Raw genomic sequence first — 14517 nt, forward strand, 5'->3', positions numbered from 1 at the left:
TATCAGTGCATCGTTATTACAATAACGTAACACATGACATGGCAATAGTTGATAAATGCGAGAGTGCATACACATATATATACACATATAAATTATCAATGATTTGAACATGTTAACAGCAATAAAGTTAAGCATTATTATTTAAAGCATTATATCGTAGCTTATATAGTTACCACCAGGCGCTTCTAGGGGTGAAAATCCATTTTCAATTGTTGCTCCTACCTTGCAAGTGTATCTATGGTTTATTGTAGTAATCTGCAGTTTGATTCGGGGGTGATTGCTAGGTAGTGTATATTACCATCACCAAAGAGATGTACTGTAGCTTGAATGAAACTAATATAGTACTTAAATTTCGACTTTTATACCTAGCGATCTACATTACAATACGTCCGAGGTCGCTTTAAAAACTGTTGCATGCTGCCAATCTTTTCGACCGATTCGTACAAAGCCGACTTGACTCAAGTTGGAAACAAAATGGCTGCCTTACGAAAGCTAACCTTGTTGGGGAAATCTAGCCTTTCAAACATAAATAGATGCTTTAAAAATCAGATACGACTCTCTTCACATTTTCCAATTGATGATAATTTATATGGCCTGTCAGATGAACAAAAACAGGTATGCTGTCATCTTCTTGATCATTCAGTGATGGTGTCAAGATCTTGTTTACTAAAATAAAACATGCAAACACAGTTACCTAGTACAGGGGACAGAGGTTTATAAAATGAAATGTGTTTTTGAAATCACTGATGTATAAAAGAATCCACTTTTGTTCAAATTGTAACATGCAAGGTCAGCAAGGCCAACACATCCCTTCAGAGTATAGCATGCTGAACCCTGAAGGCTGAAGGGGTCGTCTGGTCTTATACATATATAGACCCTAAACCTCCACACGGTGAACTGGATAATGCAATTTGCATATAACCAACGAAGGACACCATCGTTCTAAGAACTCACTTCACCTACAGCACTCATCAAAATTAGACTTTTGGATCAACAAGCCCGAATTATTATACTATACTGGCTAAGGTCACAAATCCGAACACTTCTTGAGGTTTTTCACAATTATCTTGGAGAGTTTTTGTTGTAGTAAGTTAAAACTGCGTATGAAACATCTTTGGTTAATGTGACAAAATCTGTCAAAGTACAGATTCATGATCTCATCAATTTTATGTCGAAAATCGTTCAGTTTATGGACAGTAAATCACCCTTAAATTTATGCTATGGAGGGCACAAACACCGAACACTTGCAAAGCGAAAATACATGGTCATACAATTATAATTTATAAGTATGCTATATTAAATAAAAGCTGTAAAGTTATTTATTGTTGCCGATGTTTTTCAAAACATGCAATTCAAATGTAAAGCGTGATTTCTATTTATAAATATCTTGAATGTGGGTCAACATAACTGCAAAACCTAAAGATGTGCGTGCACTCTCTGACGTCATTCCCCCATGTGCTACATTTTGATCTTTAAGCGTAAACACACTGAATGGCATTTTTTAGAAAAATACTTAACAAAACAAGATGAAACTTCGCAAATGTGACCAAGGCAAGCCTCTGTATTGATCTAGATCATTGAATAATCGATCACGTTAAACAAACGCGTGTTTTAGCCGGTGTTCGGGATTTGTGTCCTGTTCGGAAATGTACCGTCAACCAGTAGCTTGGCATCAATTTTTTTAACTAGCCCTGCTGTATAAAATTCAGAATTTGAGCAAGCCCGAAAGACATTTTACCAGTGCAGGGCTTACGGGCTTGTGCTTATTTCGACCACTGCCTACAGCGGAACATTATATTACTTTCCCCACCGAGAAGACTCATACAGAGTCTTAGCCAGGGAAACTTGTGGGTAAGGCAACTCTGATCTGGCAGTTATCTTCATCCAAATGCTGCCACCGTTTGTAACGTGGGAGGCCAGCCAGGCCAACAGGTCCCTTCAGAGAAAAGCATGTTCAACCCTGAAGGGGTCGACTCGTCTTATATATGTATATAGACCCTAAACCTCCACACTGAGAACTGGATACTGGTTGGGAAGCAGTTTCCGACGGAAAGCAGTTTCCGACAAATCACATTTTCGCGTACTTTCTTTAGATCTTCATAAAGAAGGTACTGCAATTCAACTATATGGTAACTAGGCAATCAAAAGTTGAAATTTTTACCGAGACACGTAAGTAACTTTTATTATGATTTAATGTTTAATGGTTTTTTTTTCATTTTGTACACAAACTTGCACGTGGGGGATCGACACGCGCAGCGTATTGCGCATGCGTGTGAACCTAATTTGCATATCTATGAATAGCTACAAGGTTTTCCTTAATTGACTTATACAAACGATGATCAATGAAATTGTGTACATTTTTGTGAACATTGGTGTCATGCTTGTTTCGCACCCGCATTCACTTAAATGTATCCAAACACAAGTTTCTATCAGAAATGAATCAAAATATGATTGATATTCAGTGTCTGCCTGATTTCGAGTATGAATTGACGGTCGTAAATTTTAAAGTTTAAATTTTTCGTAAATGCTGAAAAATTAAATAATATTTCTCTTTTAACAGTCTTATATTTAATATATTAAATAAACAGATAATAAAAACACATAATAGGCACCTTAAATCTGCCCCGAATTCGATTTGTCGGAAACTGCTTCTCATCACAAGCTAATCAGAATAGTGTAAGTACCCTCTTTGCGCCCCTATTAGATACACTATATGTGACGTCACACATGTGAAAAATATATCGACAAAAGCAGCTTGAGCTGTAGTTATCTAAAAAGTGAACAATTTTAGTAGGTGTTTAAAAACGTATCAATAATTCAATAAAAACGTATAAAAACTGTCGGAAACTGCTTCTCAACCAGTATGCCAATTTGCATATTACCAACCAAGTACACCAACATACTATGAACATAGTTCTGCCTACAGTATATTCTGAAATAGTTAGATAACATGAATTTTAATCTTAATTATTAAGAATGGGGGGAGTGAGCTAACGATTGAGCCATTCTTAATCATTAAGATTTTAATTCAGGTCATCTAACTGACTAAGAAGTCAACCTAATTAGCTGACACATTGTCAAAACAAAGTCTGACACAGGGATTATGTATAGGATGAGTGGCAGTGAGCGGACCTTTACACAATCACAAAAGTTGAGATTCTTAATGATTAAGCATTTAGTACTTAATAAATGCCTATCTGCAATTTCATTGGCTGTAAATGTTGGTTGTATTCTTGAACATATTAGAATTTTAATGTTTCATTCTACTCTTAATCACTGAGACAAACCCTGTTAATTTTATCCATGGAAATGTTCTGTAGTCTGCGTTATACATGAAGGAGAACTTTTCATTTTTAATTTCATGTATGTTTATGTAGTTGTAACCCTCTGTCTTCTGCTGTCTGCAATCTGTATTTCTACAATAAAAGGAATGATTGTACAACTATTTGAGGTGATCTGTTAGAGACACAACAAGACATCAGTGTCTTTCCATCCCTTTTAGTGAGAGGGGTCATGGTAAATCATAAAAAAGCAACAAAAACATATTTTAGACTTCTCAACATTCTATTCTTGTGAATTATACAGTGAATGTTTCTTTTTTGTTTTTTAGCTTCGAGAAACAGTATTTCAGTTTGCTCAGAAAGAACTTGCTCCGTACGCAGATGAGATTGATAAAACCAACTCCTTTCCTCAGATAAAGGTTAGTTATTCATATTTGAAATGATATCAAATGAAGTAACGGAACAGCTTCTAAAGTCAATAAAATATCATTTTGTTCAACTAATTTGAATTTTGTTTACTGTATTGTTATTTTTGATTTTATTCAGGTAGATAATTTGAATGAGTATACAAATTGAATTTGCATAGAAATAAATGAATGTGCTATTTGCATTTATAGAAACTTTGAAGATATCAAGGAACACTATCATGCTTTTTGTCCAGGACTGGTCCCATATTTTTCATATTGGGTCAATAAATTATATCGTACCAAAATGGTGTCTATTTTCATTCCCATGATAAATGAAACATTTCAAGTCAATTTACCAATGTAAACAGGCTATCTATGTGATATATACATAACAGGGTTACCGGTAGTAGGTGATCCAATATGGGTTATTCAGGGCACAGGAAACCATGTTTAGTGAGAACGATGGTTTCTTTTCCACAGTATATCCCATATTGGGTCCTCTACTAACCCCCTAACTTCTAATATCTAAAACCAGTAGGCAATTATACAAGTAAATGATGAAATTTGGTAAAATTATGGTCTGTAAGTTCTATAGAGACTTTCTTGTGTGATACCTGAACGCCATGACTGAAGGTAGTGATCTAATGCTGCGCCTTTATGTTTCTTTTGTTTAATGCAGGATTTCTGGAAGAAATGCGGAGAACTCGGACTGCATGGAATCACAGCCCCTGGTAAATATACTACCCGTTACATTAACTGTATAATTGTTAGTTACGTGATTGTAAATATGAATCTAAACGTTTGGATGAACAAGCTCTAATCTTGGACTTGTGCTCTGCTTAAAAAAGTAATAGTCAGTAGTCCATGTTATATAAAATGAAAAATTTAGCAAGCCTGGAAAACAGTTTACCAGTACAAGGTTTCTGATCTTGTTCTGATTTCAAACACTACATATACATGTTAATGTAATAAATGATCATATACTCCGTCAACAAAACAATCCAGTGGATCCATTCTACCAACGGTGTTAGCCCTCATTGTCATATTGCATTGTGCAAGGTTGTTGATCAATTTTGTACTGTTACATATGCTCTTTTATGATGTAAATTAAGAATTGGAATGTATGTTGATTTAAATGACAAGCCTAGTAAGTGGGTATTATTTTCTTTAAAAAAACACAAATTATACCCTCCTCTCTTGTCTAGTGGAGTATGGCGGATTGGAGTTGGGATATCTAGAGCACTGCCTTGTCATGGAGGAGCTATCCCGCGCCTCAGGGAGTATCGCCCTCAGTTACGGCGCTCACTCCAACCTCTGTCTCAATCAGATCGTCCGCAATGGCAGTGAGGAGCAAAGACAAAAATATCTTCCAGACGTGAGTCTATAAATAGATACCGCTTTAGCAGTGTAAACAATTCCATCACTAGCCTGAAATTCTATATTTTTTATTTGATGGCTCATCGAAAGACTGTTCTTATTTCATTCAAAGTTGCATTCATCTTTTGAAAGACCCTTGTTATGTAAAGTACCAAAAAACAAACTAGCCCTACAACATAAATCACTGGAATTCTGGAAAATGTGTTAGCCTGCAGCTATATAACAGATACATGATTGTGTATAGATTGTACACTGTAAATGTTGAATGCACAATAAACCATTCTTCACATGTATACAAAAGCATCATTTGAACTTAAAGTTTTACGATGAAAGTCTGTAGATAACAGTTTATCAAAGTACATGTCAGTAATTTTCTATTGGGAAGTGTGCTGCATGAGTAGAAACCACCACATAATGGTTACATATTCGAAATCAGTGTGTTTGTTTGTTAATGTTGATTACTGAAAATGTAACGTTTTACAAAGACAGATCCTGGTTTCATACAGATGGGACAAATAAAAGAATTCCATAGCTTTACAGTGTTATTGTTTATAACTTTGTCATTTCTGTTTCTTTCTATGCTTTAGTTGATAGCAGGAAAAACCATAGGAGCCCTAGCCATGAGTGAACCAAATGCCGGGTCTGATGTTGTGTCCATGAAGCTCCGAGCAGATAACAAAGGTTTGCTAAATGTCAGAAAAGACTGGAATATATGATTATATCTGTCTGTTTGTTTATCTGTGTGTATTTTAGAGTATTCATGTAGAAGGTCAGAGATTTAAGCATCATATGTGTATCATTTCTGAGATAGTAGGTTACTGTTAAGAAAACGCAGATACCTTTTGTATACTTGAGCAGTCAGTTATAAATGGATATCAAACAAACATTGATACTCGTGAAGGTGAGTAAATGGTTAACATTAGCTCTTTTGAAGTGTTCATCTCATTGTGGCTATTTTTATATGTCTAATTGTAATGTCTAAATTTGTGTTTTAAGGGGACTACTATGTGTTGAATGGCAGCAAGTTTTGGATTACAAACGGTCCAGATGCTGACGTCCTAGTGGTGTATGCCAAAACAGATTTTAACACTGACAAACCCCAGCATGGCATTACAGCTTTCCTCATAGAAAAGGTATTGGTTTTCACTTTAAGACAACTATGAATTAAGTCCTAGATTTTCATCTCGCCTGTACCCTCTTTTTTTCTGCCACCCCTTGATTTTTATTGACTCAAATTCAAATGTTGAACTGGGGTATGGGTTCGGTACTGTAAGGAATGGCGTTTATTCTATCCGGCCGGTGTTGATGTAAACACTCGCGCATAAAAACAAAAGAAAGAATATGAACACATATTCAACAGTGAGTCATAGAAAAAAATGTTACCCATTCATACGTGTCTACTATCAGATTTCAAAAGAAAAATCAATGAAGCTCAGTTTCAAAACTTCGAAACACAGCCACTTTGTTCTTCTATTTTTCAAAAGTTTTTTGGGGGGAGTCACATAGCGTTGATGTTCTGCAAAAACCATGACTAGAATAAAAAATGTTTCCGAGATATTCACGTGAACTTTTGTTCATAACACACATTTAGAGCAAGACTGGAACTCTGGCTTTAATAATTATTTAGTTATGCCCCTTGTTAGACTGTAAATACAACAACTGACAAGCCTTAATGTTCACTCATTGATGTTCTTGTCCATCCTTCCTGTCAGTGCTTTGATATCTGTTTTACAGGGAATGGAGGGATTCAGTACTGGCCAGAAACTGGACAAGTTGGGTATGAGGGGATCCAACACATCAGAACTCATCTTTGAAGACTGTAAAGTGCCAGGTAGTGAATCTTTTGTTTCAGAAGAAATGTAATCATGAGAGTATTTTTGTGATGGAATTGGGGAGGATAATTTAGATGATGACAAAGCTCCCCCTATCTGTTACATGTTTCTATACAGATAAATCCCAAAACGCATTGTGATTTACTCTAGGATTTGACACTAAGGGTGGCTGTTTGTGTGAAAGGAACATGCTAATGGAAAGGCCTTATGTTGAGAGGAAAACCACTTGCATCTAGGGGAATAGATTTGAAAAACATTCCTTATGCAAAAATAAGAAATATTTGAAATATAAATATGCTAGGAGATGGGGTTTAAGAATTTTTCTGTGATCTGTATTGTTTCATTGCAGTAAGCCAGGTGTTGGGCAGTGTAGGTGGCGGGGTGTATGTTTTAATGTCAGGACTTGATGTAGAGAGGGGTGCGGGGTCGGCAGGAACCCTGGGGTGAGATATAGCCTTTTTTCTGTATGTATTACTCACCTGGTACCTTGTCGGAAAAGCAGCCACTCTTACTATCATTGTCTACTCAGACTAGAGTATGAGAAGAACAAACAAGAACAAATAAAATAACAAAATTGAATCTATTCCCTCCACTACTTTTGCAGAAAAGTATAATGAGTTGAATGTATTACATGTATATATATATATTAAGTGAATGTTTGCTAAATATAAATCAATTTTATGGAATATTGAAATGTTTCCTATCAAATCTTGTTTGTTCTTTATCATACTGTATATGTCCTTGTACACACCCCTCTCTGTATCCGGGCTAGTCTGCAGATAGTATTTTAGAAAGATAACTATATTACTCCCGTGCTATTTTTCCTGCTAGCCTCCCAAATGCTGGGCAAATCTAATCGGGGTGTGTACGTGTTGATGAGTGGCCTAGATATAGAACGGTGCATCCTGTCCACAGGACCTGTCGGGTAAGTCAACTGTGATCATGTCATGCCAGGCATAATTATTAACACTATCATCATACATCTAATATCAAACATGTAGGTCTGAAGCATACATTTAATTAATATCATTTTTTGCCATGATGCTTAAATCTAATTATGTCTGTTTTTTAGCTCACCTGAGCACAAAGTGATCAAGGTGAGCTTTTGTGATCGGTCAATGTCCGGCGTCTGTCGTCAACAATTGGTTATAATAGTCTTTTTCTCCTAAACCCCTTGGACAATTCTGATGAAACTTCATAGGAATGATCCTTGGTTGGTGCTTTTTCAACATTGTTCAAAGAAATTAATTCCATGCAGAACTCTTGTGGCCATGGTAACCTAAAGGAAAATGTCAACAATAGGTTATCATCATCTTTCATAAAGGCAAGATCAACTTTTTATGTACTTGTTCATAGGTCAATGTCACATTCGGGGGGCATTTGTCGCATACTATGACAGCTCTTGTTCAATATTCTTTGAGAAACAAGCTATTTTGATAAATAAAGGTTAAACTCTTTTACTCAGTGAGCGATTTAGGGCCATCATGGCCCTCTTGTTTGTCATTTATAAATTTTTATTTTAATATGAAATAGACCAGGTGATCTTAAAGTTATTTTTGGTACAAATATTCTTACAGAACATTTATTTTAGCAAAACTATTGCTATAACATGGAACTGTGAATTCTACATGATTTAAAAGAATTTGCCCGTTGGCAATGGGCAGAATTTCTGACCAGTGTGACATTTATGCCTTCAAAATGCAGTTATGATCATTCAATTCAGGGCAGCTTACTAGGCGTTTGCAACATGGGGGGTGGTCGGTCGGGTTCCTGTTCAAGGTCTTCATACTTAAACTTGTTTCAACAACAAAAAAACTTGTTTCAACAACAAAAAATATCTTTGATGCAATGTATCAGTATGTTACTGTGATCTGACAGTAAACATGCCATTCTCTTCATGTTCTCTTTTGTTTAATTATCTAAACATTAATTCAGAGTTTTATCAATGGTTCAATTGATGACGTATTCAAAGCATTTTTGACACACCGTTGTATAGGCCACTCATCAAAATATTTTGCTTGTCACCTTCCTTCTGTATATGGTAGCTTATCTGCGCAGTCATATTTGTAGTACTACATGTACTTACAGGATCATTTTTCATTTATAAACCAATATTACACAACTTTAATATTCTTTATATGACTTGTGTGCAATTTGAATTTAATATCTTACTTGAATACTACAAAGCATAAAAAACTGTTTGTTTGATTTTGAAAGTGAATATTATTATTTTATAAGTGACATTAACTCTGAGTACTATTATTGATCTTTAGATTTTTGTAGTATAAAGGCCTTTTCACCATTCTTTGCTGTAGTCCATACTCCAGTGTGTGTATACCATGTGATAGATTACGTCATATATGCTACATCGGAAGGCAAAAATTTGCTTAAAATGAAGACTTAAATCAAAGGTAACTTTTCATTCACAACACCATTTTAAATGAAACAAAGGGCAGTCTATGCTGGTTAAAAGAGCCCCGCATTTGTATTATTTCCGAAATTTGATAGGTCATTAGTATCATCAAACACTTCGACAAACCTGTTTCCAAAATAATGTTTTGACAGTGCTCCGTCAGACGGCCGTATTGTGAAAAGGTTTGTTGAAGTGTTTTAAAAACTAAACTCGCAATCAAATTCTGGTAAAGACCGAAGGTGGGGCTCTGTAAGCGGTATACTGCGCTTTGTTTCATTTAAATGGTGAAGAAATAGTGAAGTTATCTTTGTTTATAGTCTTTTTTCAAATCAAAATATTGCCTTCCGACATAGCATTTGTGACGCAATTTATCATGTGGTATTCACTGAGAACACACGTTGATACACCCAGTTGTATAGCAAGTGCCATAACTCTGGCTAAATCAGTTATTGGGTTATGCCTCTTGGTGGAATAAGAAAAACGGACAAGCATAGGTATCCCCATGGAGTGCTCTTGTTATTTAAATAATGAATTTTTAATGAGATATTTATAACTTTGTTTCTTTTCAGGATCATGCAGGCCTGTTGTGATGTTGCCTTCAAGTATGCGCATGAACGCGAGTGCTTTGGTTCGAAAATAGGACACTTCCAGGTAATAGAAAATAAGCAATTTATGGTTTTTAATCTGGTCAAACTAAATCAGTTTTGCTATCAATAAAATCAAGTTCAAAACCTTTGGATTGGCTTTACCTCTATTTGGACAGCATTCCACTGATAGTATTGTATATAGAATTATTCATTTTATAATCTTAAGCATGTCTGTTTTCTTTTGAATAAATGGAGAAGTTGTCATAGTCTTAGTTTTTTTGTTGGTCACGTTTAAAGAATTATGATTATAACTCTCAGTGGGGTTTCTGGTTCTCAATTTAAGTTTATAATTGGGGTCTTAGGGATGTGCATAAAGTTTGAACCTGGTGTCACTAGACAGAAAATTGTGTCAGGGGTTCATCTGTTTTTTGAGGGACAGAAATTTTCGCATGCTCGCTTAATGATAAAAAACATAAAGCAAAAAAATCAGATTTTATATGATAACATTGTTTTAGCTTTTGAATTATGATTTTTGATTCAAACATTTATATAATATTTCAGATGATACAGGCCAAGTTAGCTAACATGTACGTGACACTGAACGCGAACAGGTCGTACGTGTATAACGTGGCTCGGGCTCTCGACCGCGGAAACATAAGTCCCAATGTGAGTATAGAGGCTGAAATATATAACATTGTTTAATGTGTGAGGAATATGATGGCATAAAGATGGCCTTTAATAGATATCAGAACTAAGAGGTGGGGGATGGTTTAATCACCCTGAATTTTTGTATCAAAACTAAGAGAAATTGTCATAAAAGTGTTAAATTTGCAAAAGGGCTATTCCATTAAAAGGTAAAACCCTCCACACAAAGTGAAAATAAAGAAATTCTATACGGGGAGGTTCTTGTGCATTTTTTGCTACAAAAAAAAAAAAGGTGAAGTTTATTTGAAAGAGCCTTTTTAGGGAGTGTTCTTTGTTTAAATGGAATAGCCTTTACTTAGCATTGAATTTGTAACAAATAGAATGTGTGAGTCAAGGTACATGCAGTTGGAAATGGTTATAATTTATCTTCATTTTACAAGCAGAATTACTGAACACTACAGTACAATACTACAGTACCTTTTATTGATTGTAAATGTAAAAAATGGAGATTTTATTTCAGGACTGTGCTGGTGTGATATTGTATGCTGCCGAGGCAGCAACACAGATGGCGCTGGATGCCATTCAGATCTTGGGTAATTAGCTTTTTATACATTAAGTTTGAACATGGGTTCATATAGTATCGGTATTATTAATGAATATGTGGAACACTCACTTCTTTTTAAAACTTACTCAGTGTGAGATGGAGAGTTTTCTTGTGCTCGCCATGACTACACAAAAAAAAAAAATAGACACGTGCTTCCGTGGTGTTCACAATTGGTAAATTAATGCTTCATACCTAGCTTTGGGCTGTGTTACTCTAAAAAGAACAGCTGTTTGCTTTTTGAATCACTTCATATATTCCAAGGCATGTGCCATAGTTCTACCTTAAGAAATTAACAAGAAAATGAAGCCTCCTTTTGAAATCTTTTAGCAAGAATGCTTATTGATTAGTCTATATGATTCTAAATAATTGTTCCTATGAAAATATTCATGTCTATTGTACAAATTATATTTGTAAATGCTATAGGTACAAAAAAAACCTGAATGCATTGATTGAATAAATTGTAAAAGATAAGTCAATATTTATCCAAATATATTTGAGGCTTCAAGAAGCCATTGTTTCATTATTAACATTTTTTGCTAGGTGGCAATGGATATATCAATGACTACCCAACTGGCAGATTTTTACGCGACGCCAAACTCTACGAGATTGGAGCAGGGACGAGTGAAGTGCGCAGACTAGTCATCGCCAGGGCGATTAACGCTTACTATAAATAACTCTCAGGGCTTGGCTATTAAATGCATGTACTAAGGTTGTTGAACAATAATGTTCAAAATTTATGGCAATCTTAATGTGATACTTATGTATTGATATTTTGGATTTAAAAAACAAACAAATGTCCATTGAATTTGATATTTCAGATGTAATAATACTTTTTTGTTGAAATTTACACAAATTTATAACTCTTTGGATGCTCTCTTATAACAGTGTACTCATATTTATTAATTAAATTGGCAGTATTAATACTTTAAAAAAAAATAACACAGGTAATCAATGGCTCAAATTTAATTGTTCAAAAATGAGTAGGATTAAGCTAATGTTACCCTACAATATTTGTAGTAATACTCAGTTGGAATTTTTTTTTCCATAAAAACAGCTTTAAAAAATTAAAAAAGCTTTAAAAAATAATGAATTTAATCTTTTGTCAGTATTAACATTTATAATATTAACATTTATAATGTGTTCTAAATAGTCCTGTATGTGACTTTTGTAGAACTTATTCATTTATTTTTATATTTGAAGTTCTACTTGAAAAAGAGATATTATTGATTTTACCATTGTTATTGAACAGTTTTTGATGAGATGTGACTTTTGGATCATAATTTTATACAATTATAGAATGTAAGAATCTAGTTTTAGAACACTTGGTTGTTATTTTCTAACACACATGAATCATTTTTATATGTTTAATGAAATTTCTGACTACCCGTAAAATTATATTCAGAAAAAGTGTCAATGTATATAACTTTCTTGTTTTACTGTACATGTACATTTTTGAACAGAAATGGGTATAGAATTAATTGTTTGTGTGTACATTCTATTTATTGATACAAACTTAAATAATGACAATAAAAACATTTAATTGGTTTCGTCAGTTTCTTCAATCAGCATTATGTTCAATCAGCATTATGTTCAATCAGCAATTTTTAGCTCCACTGGCCGAAGGCCATGGAGCTTATGTCGTCACAGATTGTCCGTCGTGAGTGCGTGCGTGCGTGCGTGCGTGCGTGCGTGCGTAAACTTTTACTTTAAACGACATCTCCTCTGAAACTGATAAGCGGATTTTGACAAAACTTCACAGGAATGTTCCTTTGGTGGTCCTTTACCAAAATTGCTCAAATGGTTCCGGTCCATTGCACAATATGGCCGCCAGAGCTAAAAATAGCAAAATCTTTAAACGACATCTCCTCTGAAACGGTTCGGCAGATTTTGATGAAACTTGACAGTAATGTTCCTTGGGTGGTCCTTTATTAAAATTGCTCAAATGGTTCTGGTCCATTGCACAATATGGCCGCCACAGCTAAAAATAGCAAAATCTTTAAACGACATCTCCTCTGAAACGGATAGGCAGATTTTGATGAAACTTGACAGAATTGTTCATTGGGTGGTCCTTAACCAAAATTGCTCAAATGGTTCCGGTCCGCTGCACAACATGGTTGCCAGGGCAAAAAAATAGAAAAACCTTTAAAGAACATCTTCTCAGAAACCGATGATCAGATTTTGATGAAACTTAACAGAAATGTTCCTTGGATGGTCCTTTATCAAATTTGCTTCAATGGTTTCGGTCCACTGCACAAGATGGCCCCCAGAGGTAAAAATAGAAAAACCTTTAAACGACTTCTCCTCAGAAACCAATGATCGTATTGCAATGAAACTTGACAGAAATGTTACTTGGGTAGTCCTTAACCAAAATAGCCCAAACAGTTCTGGTCTGCTGCACAACATGGGCACCAGAGCTAAGAATAGAAAAAAACGTTAAACTACATCTTCTCAGAAACCGATGATCAGATTTCGATGAAACTTGACAGAAATGTTCCTTGGGTGGTCATTAACCAAAATTTGTTAAATGGTTCCAGTCCACTGCACACCATGGCTGCCAGAGCTAAAAAATAAAAAAAACTTTATACGACTTGTCGTCGAAACCGATGACCTTTTTTCGATAAAACTTGACAGAAATGTTTGTTTGGTGCTGCTTTACTCAAATTGCCCAAATCATTTCGGTCCACTGCACAACATGGCAGCCAGAGCTATTAAAGTAAAAAAATTTTTTTAATAACTTTTCCTCAAAAATTGATGATTGTATTTCTATGAAACTTGACGAAAATGTTCGTTAGGTGGTCTTTGCTTGAACCTTTTGGCCAGTGGAGCACAGGCACTGATGTGCCTCTTGTTATTAAAGGGGCTATACACCATATGATGAAATAGCGAAAAAAGAAGAAAATTGTCAAAAATTGACATGAACTTGGTATCGATATGTACATGTACAATGCATCGAAATTAACTATTAAACTGAAGTACCACTTAGTTCACAATTGATTTATTTCTCGCATTTATTTGTACTTTTCCATTAAAAAAGATTACTAGGTATGTATACCTTGTAGAATTCATTCTTGTGCGTGATTGGCTAGTCGATGTTATCACGTGATATTACCAAGTTAGGTATATAGCTTTAATATTCCAAAGGATTAGGGTAAGCCTTCGTAATATAGTGGATACAACACTGGTCTGCAATTTGGCGACACTGGTTTGAATCTGGTCTCCGAATCGATTTTTAGCTTGAATATTCGAAGAATAAGGAGAGCTATACTACTCGCCCAAGCGTTGGTGTCACACCTTGGTTAAGATTTTGCATGCAAGCACACATAGGTTTATATCTCGGCAACTACTTGAGGTATTGCAATGAGACTTTATAC

The 14517-nt window shown here is 35.0% G+C and overlaps 1 protein-coding gene across 2 annotated transcripts; it reads left to right on the forward strand.

Moving 5' to 3' along the window:
- Positions 1-458: 458 nt before the first annotated feature.
- On the forward strand, positions 459-12691 carry LOC128242310 (isovaleryl-CoA dehydrogenase, mitochondrial-like). 2 transcript variants are annotated; one of them, XM_052959422.1, is made up of 12 exons: positions 459-615; positions 3611-3700; positions 4368-4419; positions 4894-5063; positions 5653-5746; positions 6062-6198; positions 6800-6896; positions 7247-7340; positions 9880-9961; positions 10459-10563; positions 11063-11135; positions 11687-12691. In XM_052959422.1, exons 1-12 carry the CDS (start codon positions 475-477, stop codon positions 11818-11820), a joined length of 1269 nt encoding a protein of 422 aa, XP_052815382.1. In that variant the 5' UTR covers positions 459-474; the 3' UTR covers positions 11821-12691. The 2 variants fall into 2 exon arrangements, with proteins under 2 accessions (XP_052815382.1, XP_052815375.1); XM_052959415.1 differs by lacking the exon at positions 7247-7340 and adding an exon at positions 7729-7822.
- The last annotated feature ends 1826 nt before the right edge of the window (positions 12692-14517 follow it).

Source organism: Mya arenaria, chromosome 2 (genome assembly GCF_026914265.1).
Source record: "Mya arenaria isolate MELC-2E11 chromosome 2, ASM2691426v1".
Classification (NCBI taxonomy): Eukaryota; Metazoa; Mollusca; class Bivalvia; order Myida; family Myidae; genus Mya; species Mya arenaria.

Coding starts and splice junctions, on each gene's coding strand:
- LOC128242310 (XM_052959422.1), top strand. CDS start 475: ATGGCTGCCTTACGAAAGCTAACCTTGTTGGGGAAATCTAGCCTTTCA. Junction 6,199..6,799: donor CAGCTTTCCTCATAGAAAAG/GTATTGGTTTTC, acceptor TCTGTTTTACAG/GGAATGGAGGGATTCAGTAC. Junction 9,962..10,458: donor CGAAAATAGGACACTTCCAG/GTAATAGAAAAT, acceptor ATAATATTTCAG/ATGATACAGGCCAAGTTAGC.